This window comes from Hippopotamus amphibius, chromosome 5 (genome assembly GCF_030028045.1).
Source record: "Hippopotamus amphibius kiboko isolate mHipAmp2 chromosome 5, mHipAmp2.hap2, whole genome shotgun sequence".
Lineage (NCBI taxonomy): Eukaryota > Metazoa > Chordata > Mammalia > Artiodactyla > Hippopotamidae > Hippopotamus > Hippopotamus amphibius.
The window spans coordinates 135,550,835-135,568,557 of NC_080190.1; the positions used below are offsets into that span (position 1 = coordinate 135,550,835).

The window sequence follows — 17,723 nt, forward strand, 5'->3', positions numbered from 1 at the left end:
GTCCCTGGGCTGGGAAGACCCCAGATGCCACAGGGCAACTAAGCCCTTGTGCCACAACTACTGAGCCCTCATGCTGCAACTGTTGAAGCCCACGCACCTAGAGCCTGTGCACCACAACAAAGAGTAGCTGCCATCTCCACAACTAGAAAAAGCCTGGCACAGCAACGAACACCCAGTACAGCCATAAATCAGTCAATCAATCAATCAATCAAAAAAAAAAGAGTTTATATGTTAATATAGTGCCCATTCACTTGCTTAAACTTTTTTTCTTGACAAAATAAAGGTTTTTTTTCCGACAAGAGGCCCTAAGAGACCTGGCTTATGGACAGCAGTTTTCCAAAACTGGGTTTCTTATGTGTGAGGTTTAAGCAGAACCATTGACAGCTTGGAATTCAAATCTCCTAAGAATATTGTTAATGAATGCTTGGTGTAAGATGAGCAATTGAATCCAGACATCTGCTAGATCCATTTTTACTTATAAAAATGACTTCTACATTAAGACAACCAAGTGTATCTTATTGAGAGATTTATCAGGATTGAGAGAAATAAATTCTTAATTGTATATGCCTGATAGCTTAGAAACTGGCTTTCTGTTGTTAGTCATCAGTGATATATTAAAAGCAGTAGGTACCATTTATTGAGCACTTACTGCATTGCTCTGAACTGCTTTACAGTGTATCTAATATAATCCTTTCAGCAATCCTATGACTTTGGTATATAGCCAATTAAGATTAAGAAATTTGACCAAAATCACATAGTTATTAAGTGGTAGGGCAATATTCAAATATAGGTCTGTTTGACTCTTAAGGTCCATACTCTTAACCTCTATGCTATTACTATGTAATACTGGCTCTGGATACCTGCTCATGATAGTAAATTTAGAAATAGAGGAAGGGATTTCCTTTTTTGTAACACATTTCACATTTGTAATCACTTGTTCCATGTTTTTCCTCTACTCGGCCATAAATTCTTGCTTGTTTTCAGTCTCTCCCCATCCTCTACTGGTTTAGCCCCTCTTCTCCCTTCTTCCACTGTTGCCATGACAGAATCTGTCACTCTGTACTTAACTGTCTGTTGTGCTTACTTATCTTCATCCCTGAGTAGGCAGACTGTGAGCTCCATGTGGGGAGGGATTATATTGTACTCATTTTTGTATTTCTGTTACCTGTCTAGCAAGATGAAATTCTTGTAACTGCATTGTTAAGATATATCTGTTAGTAATGTATTCTTTTATCTCTTCCTCATATAAATTTAGGATCATGTTGCACCGACAGTTTTGTCTATGATTTTTTTTCTATTAGCATATTTCCAGATCATTATATAATTTTCCAAAACATACACTTTTTTAGAAGTTTTCATGAGGATGTATCATAATACCTCTCCTCTGAACAAAAATAATAGAATTCATGTGGAAAAGTAAGAATAGTGAAGAGAAGAGTAATGCAGGCAGATGTGTTCTAGATATTAAAATGTATTACAAAGTTATATTTTGTATGACACTATTCCAGGAATAGGTGAATGGAACAAATTCCAGAAACAGACTGAAGTGTATGTGTAAGAATTTAATATTCAATAAAAGTAGCATTGGCATTAATTGGGGAAAGGTTGGGTTTTTTTCAGTAAAGAGCAATGTTAGAATGACTTGTTAACCATTTAGAAATAAAGCCTAACTTCTGTTTTCTTGACATTAAATAGTCATTTTATATATATATATATAGAGAGAGAGAGAGAGAGAGAGAGAGATGTGTATGATGTCCAGGGAGAGGAGAGAGGAGGAAAGATTTAATTTTGAGAGGTACTTATTTAACCAGAGTAAAGCCAAGGATTGTTTTTCTCTTTTAAAATAAGCCAGTGATAGCTTCCCCAGGGAGGTAAAAATTCAGTGTCTCCTAGAGTGAAAGAATTTGGAAGTCAAGATTAAAAATGTATTCTTAAAAGTTATTCTTGAGACTAGGGTGATAGAAGCCCTGAAAGTGACTCACATGTTTTGGAAAGATAAAAGTAGCATTGAATAATCTGAAAAAAATGTAAGAAGGTACAGATTAAGTATTAAAAAAAAGAGAAGAAAAAGAAGAGGTTGACTACTCTGCATGACTTGGTAAATTTGAGGAAGAACCTGATCTTAAACAGTTCATGAGGAGGAGAGGAGCATAGTTTTGGCACTACTATTAGAGATTGACTCATTTTGTACCCTGGGGGGAGAATCAGAAAAAATGACCAAATCCTAGACATTAACAGTGAAAAGAAAGCAAATTCAGGAGACAAACTTCCTTTGATAATAAAGGAAGTAGAAAGAGTGGAATAAAGGTTAATTCATAAGTTTTCTGGAGTTTCTTAGACATTCCATCTAGTCATATAATGTGCCCAGCAGAAGTTGGGTAAAGGTTTTTATCGTCATGTTATTGGGGTTTTTTCTAGCTTTTAAAATGTGCTTGGGAGGAAGAAAAGCAGTAATTTAAAATTACAGCTTAGTTCAACGTAAGGAATTTTGGGCTTTGCATTTAATTTTTGGCAGAAATGACAGATACCTAATTCACACTGTTAAATTTTAGATGGTATGTCTTCTGCTGATCCCAGCTCTGATTGGAATGCACCAGCAGAAGAGTGGGGGAATTGGGTAGATGAAGAAAGAGCTTCACTTCTAAAGTCCCAGGAACCAATTCCTGATGATCAAAAAGTGAGTAAAGGGATTGGTGGGTATATTTATTTCTCTCTGCACCCACTGTATTGGAATTATTAAGGGTTACAGTCTGTATTATAAATATATCCAGGAGTTATTCTAATCATATTTGCTTCAATCATCTTATGTCCACATGCCTTTTCTCTATTACTGTTTCTTCTTTCCACAAATTATTGAGGATTCTACAATGTGAAAAGCACTTATATACTGATAAGAAAACAAATGCACAATTTCTGTCCTCCTATCAGAATTATTATAATAGCCTACCAACTCTTAGTGTGTTTAGAGAAGAGTAGATTGGTTCTCAATGAATAAGGAAAGCTTCATAGCAAGAGAAGACTGAGAACATTATGAAAAAGGAACCAAGGCCAGAAAGTAACATGTTTGGTGGAGAGGTATAATACATGTGTAGAATCAGTTGGTGATAGGATCAATTGTTTATATGCCAGTTTTCCCCTTCTAGGCTTCATTTCTTTTAGAAGGGGACCATGACGTTTTTATTTTTGTAGCTCTAGCAACATGTGTGGCAGTCAGTAAATGAATAAATAGATGAAACGAATGATATATATACCTTGCTACAATTTTATGGAATACTATAAGTAATGAGAAACTACTGACAGCTTTTAAACTAGGGGTAACCTAATTATTGCTAGGGTTAGAAAAATTAAGCTGGGAACTTCCCTGGTTGTCCAGTGGGTAAGACTCTGAGCTCCCAATGCAGGTGGCCAGGGTTCAGTCCCTGGTCAGGGAACTAGATCCCACATGCCGCAACTAAGAGTTAAAATGCTGCAACTAAAGATCCCACATGCTACATCTAAAAGACCCCACATGCTGCAGTGAAGATCCCGAGTGCTGCAACTAAGACCCAACGCAGCCAAAATAAATAAGTAAATTTTTTTTTTTTTTTTTTTTTTTTAAGAATTAGGCTGAATATAAGCAGAAAAATGAGAAGACTGGTTTGGGAAGCTACTTTGTACTATTTTGATTACATGAATCGGGAGGAGATAATGAACTTAAGTTGATAGCTTTGAAAAGTAAATGGAAGTGGTATTTATAAGAGACATTAAGCTACTGATTAACCTTTCTACTGGTGGTTATAGAAGAAGGGTGAAAAGTCAAAGAGGCTCTGAAAATCATAGGGCCATTATTATTCAACAAACATTAATTGTGTCTGCCATGGGTCAGGTATTGTGCTAGTAGAGAAACAAGACACAATTACTGCCTTCAGGGAACCTACAGTCTAGTTAGGAGGAGAGGAAGGAAATAGGCACATAGGAAGATAAAAGTAATGTTATAATGTATTAAGTATTATGGAAGCACTTTGGAGTTTTAGCAAAGGCATCCCAGAGGTAAAAGCAAAATGTGTAGCAAAAGTTGGTCATAAGTGAGGCTGGAGAGGGAAGCAGGAACCAGGTTCTACAGGCCCTTGAATGTCATGTGTAAAACCTTGATTTTGTTCTATAAATAATGGAAGAATTTTAATCTACAGTGGTGTGTTTTTTGGTTTTGGGGTTTTTTTTTTTTTGGTTGGTTGATTGGTTTTGGTGTGTTTCGGGTTTTTGTGGAGTTTTTGGTTTGGGGGGTTTTGTTGTTTGTTTTGGGGGGTTTTTTGGCTCCTTCTGCAATCCATGTAGAAAAATGAGTGGAGGCATATGAGAATAGAGGCAGGAACACCAATTTAGAGGTTGTTTAGTGGTCCTGTACAGTAGTGATAAGAATGGTATACAGAGTAGAGGACAGATTTGAAACATAAATTGAAGCAGAATCAACAGAACATATGGTTAGAATTGATTGGAGAAAGAATCATCAAAAATGACTTCTAGAATTGTAGCTTAGGTAACTGGGACGGTGAAAGTGGTGCTCCCAACAAAGAAAGCAAAAGCTAGTTAATTGAGGGAAAGATGCTTGGTTCAGTTTGGGATATGTTAGATCCAGGGTGTTTTGTAGATAAGCCCAAGAAAAGTTGGTTTAAAAACCTTGAGAAAAGGGACTTCCCTGGTGGCACAGTGGTTAAGAATCTGCCTGCCAGTGCAGGGGACATGGGTTCAATCCCTGGTCCAGGAAGGTCCCACATGCAGCGGAGCAGCTAAGCCCGTGCGCCACAACTATTGAGGCTGTGCTCTAGAGCCTGCAAGCTACAACTACTAAGCCCACACACCACAACCACTGAAGCCTGCACGCCTAGAGCCCTGCTCTGCAACAAGAAAGGCCATCGCAGTGAGAAGCCCGCACACCACAACGAAGAGTAGCCCCTGCTCTCTGCAACTAGAGAAAGCCCGTGTGCAGCAACAAAGACCCAACACAGCCAATAAATAAATAAATAAATAAAACCCTTGGGAAAAGATTTGTGTTTGGAAGTTATTAGTATATGGTTGTTAAACCTTTGAGGGTGAGTGAAGTGTGTAGAAAATGGTACAGAATTGAAATGAGCATAGAAATCTGGGGAACTCCCAGCTCTGAGGGAGAAACAAAGGCCCATGAAAGAAACAGAGAGGAGAGTTCTGGATCACAGAGGTAGAGACATTTGCTCTCTAATAATTTAGAGCAGTTTCATTAGAAACCTTGGAATAGTAGCCATATGGGAGTAAGTTGAGTAAATGATGGTTAAAAAAATAACAAATATAAGATTTTTTTGTTTCTTGGGACTTCCCTCGTGATCCAGTGGTTAAGACTCCTCACTCCCAGTGCAGGGGACCTAGGTTCGATCCCTGGTCAGGGCACTAGATCCCGTGTGCCGTGACTAAGACCCGGCACAGCTAAATAAATAAATATGTTTTAAGAAAAAAAGATTTTTTTTCTTAAGCAAGTTTGGGTAGGGATGGAGGAGAGGTAGTGGGTAACAGCAGGCTGTAGTGTGAGGAAGAGTTTTTGTTGGAGTCATTTGTATTTTAATGGTAGGGGAGATTTTAGTTCAGGGGTCAGCAAACTTTTATTACAGGGCCATGCATTAGTGCAAAAGCAGCCATAGATAGTATGGAAATGAACTTCATTATACAAAAACTGGCAAGAGAGTAAGATCCTGGCAGTAGGGGTGGGGGAACCTTAGGTACAAATAAATTGTGGGTTGGCCTTTAATAGGATACAGTACCCTCTTATCTTTAGAGACCAAAGAAGGGGAGAGATAATAATGGGATTTATTACTAAGGATGTAAATAAATGTAGAGGGGGACAGTTAACAGGTAATGTGAAAGTCAAGTGGAAAAAATGGGCTTTAGGTTGGACCTACAAAATCTTCCTAGAGTTGCTAGGGGTTTTGGGGAGGAGAGGGTCGAATGGGCAGAACACAGAGGGTCTTTAGGACTATGAAACTACTCTGTACAATACTGTAATGGTGGAAACATGTCATTATATGTTTGTTCAAACCGATAGAATGTACAACACCAAGAGTGAACCTAAGGTAAACTATAAACTTTGGGTGATAATGATGTGTGGGTGTAGTTTCATTAGTTGTAATAAATGTGCCACTCTGTTGGGGGATGTTGGTAATGGTGGAGGCTGTGCACGTGTTGGGGCAGGCGGTATACGAGAAATCTCTGTGCCTTCTCAGTTTTACTGTGAACCTAAAAGTATTCTAAAAAAGTCTGTTTTTAAAAAAAAGAAAGAAAACTACTTCCTAGTACAGTATCTTAACACATAGTAATCATTCTGATATTTGTCGAATGTTTAGTGAATGTACAATCAAAAAGTCTGGTTTTCTAATGGAAACTTTCCTGTGCTGATCATTGGAATTAAACAGTAGGAACAACTGAATGGAGTAAAGACTATCACATATCATGGTTCTTATTCTGAGTATATTCATAGATCATTTTTTTGTGGGCTTTTGTGGTTTTGTTGTTTTTTTTGGTTTGTTTTTTTGAAGTATAGTTGATTTACAATGTTGTGTTAGTTTCAGATGTACAGTTATCTGTTCTTTTTCAGATTCAGTTATACATATATTCAGTTATATGTATATTCAGTTATACATATTTGTATGTGTATATATATTCTTTTCACGTTCTTCTACAAAATATTGAGTATAGTTCCCTCTGCTATACAGTACCTCCTTGTTGGTCATTTTTTGTGTTTCTGACCAGAAATGGGACTCCCATCTAAATGCCCATCATTTGGGGAATAGAGATATAAAATGTGTTATGTTTGCAATGGCAAATTAGACAGATGTTAAAAATAAATGAAATAAAGCTATGTTATTATAAATATGAATAGAATCTCTAAAACATGATGAATGATGAGCAAGTTATAAAGATACAGTATGGTACCATTATATAAATTTTGTGTGTGTGACTACGCATAAATTTATAGAAAAATTGATGGGATGGACACAAAAGAAATTCATGATGGGGCTTCCTAGGTGGCGCAGTGGTTAAGAATCCGCCTGCCAATGCAGAGGTCACGGGTTCGATCCCAGCTCCAGGAAGATCCCACATGCCGCGGAGCAACTAAGCCCGTGTGCCCAAAAAAAAAAAAAAAAATTCATGATGGTTTACCCCCTAGGGAAGTAGTGTGGGAATAGGGAGGAATTTAAGTTTAAAAAATCCAAAATAAATTTGTCTAAATGTCTGTTCTTTTATGAGTTAAAAGATGTTGATTTCAGCCTTTTTGCCATGAACAAAAATAGTATTTTGACATGAGGAACCCCATTTCTCTTATGAATGGATTATAAATTGGCTGAGAAACAGACTGACCAGGGTCCTTGTGACCTGAATATCCTTCAGAGGGATGCGTCTTTCATGTGATGTTTTAATCATTGTGAGCCTGTGGTGAAAACTTCTGTGGAGGTTTCTCCACAGCTAGCAACCAGCTTGGACTGAAAGTCTCTTAGCTAAGTTTGTGCAGGGTTTGGTTTGGTTTTGTTTTCCATCTGCTAGTAATTTCTGTAAACTATCTGATGGTTCATAAGGCCTCCAGAATCATCCTAATGACTATGGTGCTGAGCGAGAAAAAAAGTCATATCATCTTTCCCTTTAAAGTAGAGTCTAAGGATCTTGGCTGTCATCTGTACAGAATAAACTAAAAGCACTTTTTCATAGAAAACTTAACTGTATGGTATGTGTGAAGAAATACCATTCATACTGGGACTTCCCTGGTGGTCCAGTGTTTAAGAATCCACCTTCCAGTGCAGGGGATGCAGGTTTGATTCTTGGTTAGGGAACTAAGATCCCACATGCTGCGGGGCAGCAACTACTGAGCCCACACACTCTGGAGGCTGTACACCACAACTAGAGAGCCCATGCACAACAATTACTGAGCCCATGTGCCACAACTAGAGAGCTCACGCACCGCAACTAGAGAGAAGCCCATGTGCTGCAACAGACACCCAAAGAGGACAAAAATAAATTAATAAATAAATATTTTTTAAAAAGAAATATTCATACTAATATAAATTCCAATTTGCTATTTATGTCATGCAGAATATTATTTTCAATGATATTCCTTTTCACATTCAGCTTTTTTAATTAAGCCTTTTATTTTGAGGTAATTATAGTCACATGTAATTCTGGTTTTTTTTTTTCATATTTATTTATTTTTTGTGGCTGCACCAGGTCTTCATTGTGGCATGTGGAATCTTTGTTGCGGCATGTAGGATCTTTTCGTTGTGGCATGCAGACTTCTTAGTTGCGGCATACATGTGGGATCTAGTTCCCTGACCAGGGATTGAACCCAGGGCCCCTACATTGGGAGAACTGAGTCTTACTCACTGGACCACCAGGGAAGTCCCAGAGTCACATATACTTGTAAGAAATAATACAGGGAAATCTCTTGTACCCAATACCCAGTGTCCCCCAGTAGTAACATCTTGCAAAACTGTAGTGCAATGCCACAACCAGGATATTGACATTGACCCTGTCAAGATACAGAACATTTCTAGTCTTTTTTGTGAAATGTCGGTTCTTATCTTTTGCACATTTTCTAATTGGATTGTTTATTTGTTTACTGTTGAATTTTGAATGTTCTTTATATGAGTATAATCTAGATACAAGTCCTTTGTTGGATGTGTGGTTTACAAATATTTTATCCTACTCTGTAGCATGTCATTCTCTTAACAGGGTCAAGTTCAGTTTTAATGCAAATAGTTCTGTGTTTAAATAAAATTAATTACCTATGAAATGAGTTTTTAAAAACCAAGGTTTGCACATCATGTAGTGAGTGATGAAAGATGTAAGAAAAAGGGATTTATCAGAAATAATAGCAGAGTGAAGTTCCATGTACTTTTGTTATTTTTCGAAAACTGATTTCAGATCAGTTTCGTTGTTACTAATTCTTAATTAGAATTTGGGAGGAAAAGACTGGACCTAATGAATTATTTCATAATAATTTTCTGAATAATGATTGCTTAACCAGTTGGTTCACTTCAGTACTTTTGCTTTTAACATCAGGTTTCAGATGATGATAAAGAAAAGGGAGAGGGAGCTCTTCCAACTGGGAAATCTAAAAAGAAAAAAAAGAAAAAGAAGAAGCAAGGTGAAGATAACTCTCCTGCGCAGGTAGAGTATCAAAACAACAGACATCATTTATTAAGCACTTACTGCTGACTTATGAAGAGATAATTTGCAGATGCTAAGAAAATATAGAGATATAAAGACACAATGTGATACATCAGATTTACTTGAGAAGCATTTGAAAAGTCATAGAATGTTTTAAAGATTTTATATATGATACGGTAATAAAAATATTGCTCTAAAGAAAATCATATCAAAGGTGTAAACCAGAAGCAAATAACAAATTCTAAATTAGATGCATTTTGGTTTATATTATGAAATGGAACAGAGGTATAGTGTTTCACACATACAGAAGTTCTTTGAGCAATAGAATTTAGCAAATTAGAATTTTAGCACAATTAGAAAAACCATGTACATAACAGGTGGAGTCTTTCACTTGACTCTGAGTTTGCTAGCTGTTCTACTTGGTAGCCTTTCCTGATTTTTTTGGTTTCTAACAGAAACTTACTATTTATATCACTCCTAAATTTTCCTTTTCTTTGATTTGGTCTTTCGTATTTGGGAAAGTATTTTTAGATTATAATATAGATGCAAACAAAGATATTTTAATTTCAGATGTACTAGATTACCAGAAATAATGCATGGATTTGTTTTTGAAAGCATTATCACTGTTACATTACAACTTAATGAAAATCTTATTTCTTACTTATAACCATGTGGCTAATTGTTTTCATTCCTTTAAATGTAGGAGATAGCCAAAATTTCTAGAGGTTAGGCTACATAGTAATTTTCCTACTTATTCTGTTTGGAAAAAATGTCTGCATGACTTTTTTTTTTTTTTTTTTTTTTTTTTTATTATTATTTTATTTTATTTTTTTTGGGGGTACACCAGGTTCAATCAACTGTTTTTATACACATATCCCCATATTCCCTCCCTTCCTTGACGCCCCCCCCTCGAGTCCCCCCCACCCTCCCTGCCCCAGTCCTCTAAGTGCATGACTTTTTAAAGAAGTATGTGTTCAGTTCTTTTCTGTTGTGGGAAGCACAGCCCTTCATCAATGATACCAATATGTTATCAGTATTAGTTTTTTCTCAGTAGTAATAATAGGCAGTCATTAAGGCTAACATAACTAAGATCAGTGGACATAAAAAACAAAAACTGTATCATAAGTGTGCTTTTCTTGTTAGCTGAACTAGCTGATGAGATGTTATTGATAGCTATCCTTTTTTTAGTAATACTATCTGAAATTCATTTAGCCAAACTTTTCCTGGATTTCTATGATTTAAATTATGGCCTTTACTAATACTGCTTTCCTGGCTTGTATATTAGGTGAGTTCCTTTTAAAAGAAATTTTGTGGGATAGATATATTCCTTAAATTTCAACTTAATTGGCAAAGGTCATTAAGTTGTGAAAGTTCCTTTGGTATTCTGATATTCCCTTTAAAAAAATGATCTATTTTTTTAAATACAATGAATATATACAGGTTTTAGAGTCAGATCTGTATTCACATTTCATTTCTGCCATTTCCTAATTGTTTTGTTTGTTTGTTTGTTGTATTTCACACTAGTTACCTGAACTGCATAGGTTGCTTTGAGAATTAAATGAGATATCCGTGAAGTTCTTGGTAAAGTACATAGCACATAGTAGCCTATGCAAAAATGATTAATTTTGGATTTTTTTTTCTTTTTTTTTTCTTCTTACCATTCACAATGATGGTCCTATTTAATATATTCTAATTCATACCTATTTCACATAGCTAAGCATGTAATGTCTTTTTTTAAAGTCTGAAGGCCTGAGAACGGAAGTGTTTAAACTTGGAAAGGACCTTAGAAATTATCTATACAAATTTTACTTTATAGTTGAGGAAACTACAATTTGGGGAAATCAAAGATTTGTCCTTGACGTTACTTAGCTAGATTGTGGCGTGGCCAAAATTGAAATTCCTATCTGTGTCCGTTCTACTATGTAAGCTTAATGTATGTAGAAAATGCACTTACATATAAGTATTTCATTCCTTGAAGAAGGCATTAAGTGAAATGCTGTTTCTAAAGTTTTGAAGTATCAACTAATTCACCGTGTACTTTTTCTAAAAGGAAAAAAATACTAGTTTAGTTTATTGTTTGGTTTAGTAAATTAAATGATTCCCATTTAGGGGTGTGAGTGTGTTGTTTTTTAATTCACAGTTGATTTAAATCCACAGTTGATTTAAATCCCTGAGGAAAGTAGGGATGATGAATATATATTCCAAATATAACTATGGTTAAAAATCTTTGAATAATTTTTTTTATGCTCTTTTAAGCTGTTTTGGCAGTTTCTGAAATAAAATTATCTTCTTGAAATATCTTTTGAATGTTAGTACTACAAACCAAACAGATTTTAATTAGTAAAAATGAGTGATTTATATCATCTAATGTACTACTTTTCTCTGTAGGACACAGAAGAATTAGAAAAAGAGATTAGAGAAGAGCCTCCAGTGAATACCTCTAAGGTCCGTCCAAAACAGGAAAAAGCTTTTTCTTTGAAGACCATAAGCACTAGTGATCCAGCTGAAGCCCTCATCAAAAATAGCCAGGTAATCGTTTGATATTTAAGGAATAAAATTTGATGAGAATTGTATTAATACTAGTATTTTATTGAAGCACCATGGTAAACATATTAAATATACCAGATTGCCCTCACAACAGCCTCACAGAAAGGTACAACCTATTATATACATGAGGTTAGAGAAGTCAAATAAGTTGGCCCAAGTCCCATAACTAACAGAGGCAAAACTGGAGAGAGCCAGTAGACTATACTTTTTCTTGTTAAATATCTAGGCACATGAGGGGTAGATGGCTTACAGAAAGTGTGACTGGTGGCACTTTCCCAAAAGCATGCACATAATATGATATGACTATGGTCTGACCTCTCAGAATGTAGCATTTGTTTAAAATTTGGTGACAGTATCTTGAACTATGTACCATCTGTGGAAAATTTTGATATGTCAGAAGGGACCATTTTACACAAGGTCTAGATCAGTGACACAAAGACCATAGGTCTTTAAAGTCTAATTTCTAATTTGGTAAGTTATATCATATAGAAATATAAGAAATATGAATAACCATGAAATTCTGCACTGTTCGTTTATATACTCATTCAAAAATGTATTGAGACTTGAAAAGGTCAATATATTATAGTTTTGAGTCAATTTCCTGAATTTGATAATTATATTGTGGCTATGTAAGAAAAATGTCCTTGTTTTTGCACTGCAGTACAGGTAAGGGACATCATGACTGCAGCAGCTTCCTCTCAAACATATCAGAAAACCCACTACATACACATGCACGTGTGTATGAAGGAGAGCGTGGTACAGCAAGTGTGGTAAAATGTTACTATTCGGGAAATCTGGGTGAAGGATATACAAGAATTCTTTGTAATATTTTTGCCAACTTTTTTATGTCTAAAATTGTTTCAAAATGAAAATGTTTTTAAAAATATTAAAAAAAAAATGCATTGAGAACCTACCACAATGCCACACACTATTTAAGGTTCTGGGGATACATCAGAGAACAAGCAGACAAAAAATCTGTGCCTTTATGGAGCTTATGTACTTAAGGAAACAGCTTTACCCAAGAACCTGAGTTATTGTTAAGAGAAAGAATTTGTAACAGTCTTGTACTAAAAATCTTAACCGTACTTCCTATTTGGACTTGATACTTTTAATTCCCTGAGAGTATTTTGACATAAAAGAATGCAGTCTCAATTCATACATAAGGTTAATAGTATGACATTCTGATGTTTTACTTAAGTCATTTTCAGAAGCCATCTTGTTAAAGGATATTTGAGTCCTGTGATTTAATATAGATAAGTGAGAGAATTGGGGTGGGGGTAAGAGATTTAAAATGAGTACTAAAACTTTGAGGTATGAAATAAATACAGGGAACATTACTAAAACTGAACCATGTAACATGAATGCAGCTTCAGATACCTGAAGTAGGAAGAAGGAATCCTAGTAGTTACCTGGGTACACACATCTCCCTCTTGTTTCCTGTCCCTTTGTGCTTTGTTGAAACCATGGAGCCTGGAAGAACAAGGGGCAAGAGAAGCATGACTTACCCTTGTTTCTATATTCAAAATAATCATCACAGGTAGAGCTAAAGGTACAGCCTCAAGGCACTCCAAGTATTAGAGTTTCTGTGGTTACCAGTCCTAAACATTCATTAACAGTTAGGCCTCATTCAGGCAAATCAGTTAGTTTACCTCTCTGCTTCCAGGTTGGAAAGGAGAAGCAAGACTTGAGTGTAGGCCTAAGTGTGATTTCACTACCAAAGTCAATAAAATTCTGAAGATTTGGACCTGAGTTTTACTAGTTGCTTTAATAGATAGGACTAGTAGCCATAGTCTGCTTTATCTGAAGCTATCTTTTTCCTTGGGGAGGAAACTGAAGCTATTGCTGCTGCTGTTTGAGATATCCCTACCTCTTGAGAAGAAGAAAAGGGGGTATCACCTACTGGTAGTTCAGAAATTTGCTATTTTCCTTTTTTTTTTTTTTTTTTTAATTAATTTATTTATTTGGTTGTGCTGGGTGTTAGTTGCGGCTCTCAGGCTCCTTAGTTGCGGCACCTGGGCTCCTTAGTTGTGGCATGCAAACTTGTAGTTGCAGCATGCATGTGGGATCTAGTTTCCTGACCAGGGATCAAACCTGGGCCCGCTACATTGGGAGTGCAGAGTCTTAACCACTGTGAAACCAGGGAAGTCCCAGAAATTTGCTGTTTTCTTTTTGCCTTCACATGAAGAGGTTTTGAGGAGGTGAGAGTTAGTGGGAAGTGGACAGAACCATTGAATACCAACACATAAAAAATCCTGTTATTTGTAATGAAAAAGAAAAATATAAAAGTTAATGAAAATGCAATTGTTCACTCTTATTTGAGCTTCAGTAAACATCTTATAATTTTACACAGTTATCCATTTTTGTCTCAACCTGTGTTAGTGGATATTGTATATAAATATTTATTTGGTTATATGTCACTAGAGGGCAGGCATGAGTTGTAGTGCTTCTGCTGGTAAATTATTTGGAAACCATCTTTGTATTTACTTACTGCTCTACAGCGTCTTGGTATTACTATGATATTTAATTTTATTTGACTTTTTTAATGAAAATCTAAGATAATTCTATTTCAAAATAGCCTGTCAAGACTCTTCCACCTGCTATTTCTACCGAGCCATCTGTTACTTTATCAAAAAGTGATTCTGACAAGAGCTCTTCCCAAGTGCCACCAATGCTGCAAGAAACAGATAAATCCAAGTCAAATACTAAGCAAAATAGTGTGCCTCCTTCACAGAGTAAGTAATCCTGATTTTTGGCTCTTTTGGTGTTCTCTGTACTGTTTATAAGTGTTACTGTCTTAGAAGTCTAATGGATTGCTAAAGCAGCCCTTTCTTCCTTTGCAAAGCCTAGATTCCTTGGACCCTTGTGGACCTCCTTTGTAAGGGCCAGGGAGCTGAAGTCACTTCAGGCAGGAATAAGTGGCTGAGGACATACACAGAGGAGGACTTGGTACCTGCTCTTACTCGCCTGGTCCCTCCCTTTTTCTGTGCATGTGTTCTTGAGACTGCAAATTGTTCTCTGCCCTTTTTTTCACCTCTTTTTCTCCCTTCAGCTACCTTTAGTGTCCATTTTACCCACTTTCACTTTTATTACTTAGATTGAGTCTTTTAAATGATGGTTTTTCTAAGTCAGAAGTAATGAAATATCATCCATACGGTCAAACCAAATACTACATTGGCCTTGAGGAAAGGAAAAGAGGAAGGCAGCCAGAGAACAACCTGACAATGTGTAACTGGAACTTGAAAGCATAAACATAAAATTTGAGGATTATTAGTGGATTTCAAAGCGTATTTTTATTGATACTACTTTTATATTTGTGAAACAGAACAGCATTTACTGTCCTCCTAACTTCTCTCTTGCTTTCTCTCTCTTTTTTTCCCCCCTTTTAGCCAAGTCTGAAACTAGTTGGGAATCTCCCAAACAAATAAAAAAGAAGAAAAAAGCCAGACGGGAAACGTGAATTTTTTTTCCTGAATTGGACATGTGTTTGCAAACACTGTCTTGAAGATTATGCTGTTTATGCAATAATTTGTGAACATGTACAGAGTTTTATATAAATTTAAACCAATTTTTAAAACAAAACTGTGAACACAACCACCATAAAAATGGAATCAAAGGAAAGTTAATTTATGAAATTAAGAGGTCAGCAGAATATACTACAGTGCTGGAAGACACTTGGGGAAAGTCTTTTCAATCTAACAAGAACGATCTTAATTTAAGAATATTATCCTGGTTTTACAGCAGTGCCCTGTTTACAACAGATTGTGCCCTATCTCATCTGCAGCTGAGGAATAAAGGATTCTGATTAGGGAGAGGGTTGCCTGCGAGTCAGTAGGCAGCTTCTTGAATCTTATGCACGGAACTTAAACTATTTGATCTGTTTTATGCTTAAATCAAAGTGCTTTGATCAAATGCATAACCTGCCATATCTTTACATATTTGTTGGTAGCAGTTTGTATTAAAGAACTCACAAGTGCAAATAAAAAGTCATTTATCCTTTGTTTAACTAAACTGTCATGGTTTAGTGTACAGGTTTTAAAAAGTTCTTAAAACATTCATAATGCAGTTGACACTTGTATGGCTTATGAAGTTATTTTTGATAGTCTTACTTTTACTTGAATTGTTCAAAGTACAGTATGTTTTAAGAAAGGTAAACTATATTTGTTTTATACTTTTAAGGCTCAGACTCACACGTAATGCTCTTGTTTATGATTTGAAAACTTTCAGGCAAAATCCAACTTACATATTTTCCTTTCCCTAGCAATTACTTTTTTCCAGCATCAACTCTTCTTCACTATTAATACTTTTTTGACTTTAAAAATGAAATCTTTCACAGACTAGTTATACAGACAGAACTTTTGAGTATATGATGGGAGAATGAAAAACTAGAGTCAGACAGCTTTAATTGACATTGTCAAGACCTCCAGTTATCAGGAATACATTTTTTTACTGCCTTAACCTGTAGTGTGTAGAATATGCATCAATTTCTTGAAGGGGATTCGTGTTTTTATAAGAATTTTCATGTAATTATTGCAATCGTGATCAAATAAGGAACGTTTCCTGCTTGAAACTGTGTTGATTTAAATGATGTGTGAGATGTTTCCTCATTTTCAGGCACTGTGTAATTCTATTGTGATAAACTGGCAGGTATCTTTGTAACTATAAATAGTGCATGCTCAGCCATGTACACTGTAAATAGCCTTTACCAAACGTGTTTGACAAGGACCATAATTAACATCACTTAGTGAATTGTGATAAAGAAAAAAAGCCATGATTTATTTAATGTGATTGGCTTAATTGTTTTTCTGTGGCGCCAAGAATGAAACTGTTTAACAGCTGTAACCAATGGTACTGATCTATCCATCCAATGTTGTCTTTATTATATTCGATTGTGGTTTGATAAGTATTCCATTGTCACACTAGGAAAGCTAAAGAAACAAAAATGGTTTTAGTTTTGCTGAAGACTGGCCTTATTAATGGACAGCTTTCCTAACAAGCAATTATTAACTTTTATCAGGTGTTAACATCTGTTTCAGGAACATGGCAGTATGTTTACATGTCAGAAGTTTTGTTTAATTCTATGATATTTCTAAATTGATTTGTTTAAATAAATTCAGCAAATGGATAGCATTGTTTTTATTTGTTTCAATATCGGGGTAAATAAGCTAAAGTGCCAGGAGTAGATTTCTTCAGATGACTGTATTCTGTTAACTTTATATAGATGCTTCCTAAAGAGATGCAAGGATTCCTATGTTGTAACACTTTGTAAAGGTGTCACAAAGGAGAATTGAATAGGGAGTTTGTATGATGTTAGAATGTGCCAAAAGATCTATGATCAAAAAATTTAATTGAACTCTCTCAACTCTACCTCACCATTTCTTTATCTTAGGATTGTGTTGGCTATATCGAATGTCAGACTTTCTTTATTTCTCCAGCTTAGTATCTCTTATTCAACCACCAACACCAGAAGTTAGAGACACCATCTTTTGAGGGGAGATGTGGTGTGGAGACAGAGAAATGCACTGCTAAATTAGGGTGGATCCAGGATGGAGACACCTGTCCCTTCTCTCTGGCTCAAGAACTAGGGCATGGATTTTATGTTTTAAGAGATGGCAGCAATGAGTGGTAAAATTAATAAGTTCATTCTCTTACACATGCATGAGATGCAAACTCTTGCACAAAGTCATTTGTTTGTTGCTCTGCATTTGTTTCATAAAATGTATATGTGACATGAAAGCAGTTTCTGGCATCTGAATAGAGGAGCTGTTTTCCAACATCAACTCAGAAAGCACTAAAATCAAGGTAGTGATTCAGGGAAGAGAGGAGAGAGGGGAGCCTGTTGTCCTTTGGAGACTTGGATTAGATGCTCTCCAGACCACTAGTTGGGAAATAAGTGATCCCTTCAGGCTTTGTCAGTCCTGGAAGGGACCCTTGTTCTGATTAGCAAACAAAGCCTCCTAGAGAAGCTGCTTAAAACTCCCTCATCCTGACCTGTCTCCCTGGACTTAATGAAAATC

The 17,723-nt window shown here is 35.9% G+C and overlaps 1 protein-coding gene across 3 annotated transcripts in view; it reads left to right on the forward strand.

Annotated features, from left to right (window-relative positions):
* The window catches only part of MTDH (metadherin), a 55,033-nt gene extending 38,202 nt beyond the window's left edge, over positions 1-16,831 (forward strand). For all 3 annotated transcript variants that reach the window (XM_057734584.1, XM_057734586.1, XM_057734585.1), the window contains 5 exons: positions 2,553-2,677; positions 9,055-9,162; positions 11,551-11,691; positions 14,285-14,441; positions 15,096-16,831. In XM_057734584.1, the coding sequence (XP_057590567.1) occupies positions 2,553-2,677; positions 9,055-9,162; positions 11,551-11,691; positions 14,285-14,441; positions 15,096-15,166 (602 nt within the window). In that variant the 3' untranslated portion in view covers positions 15,167-16,831. The remainder of the gene's footprint in view (positions 1-2,552; positions 2,678-9,054; positions 9,163-11,550; positions 11,692-14,284; positions 14,442-15,095) is intronic.
* The last annotated feature ends 892 nt before the right edge of the window (positions 16,832-17,723 follow it).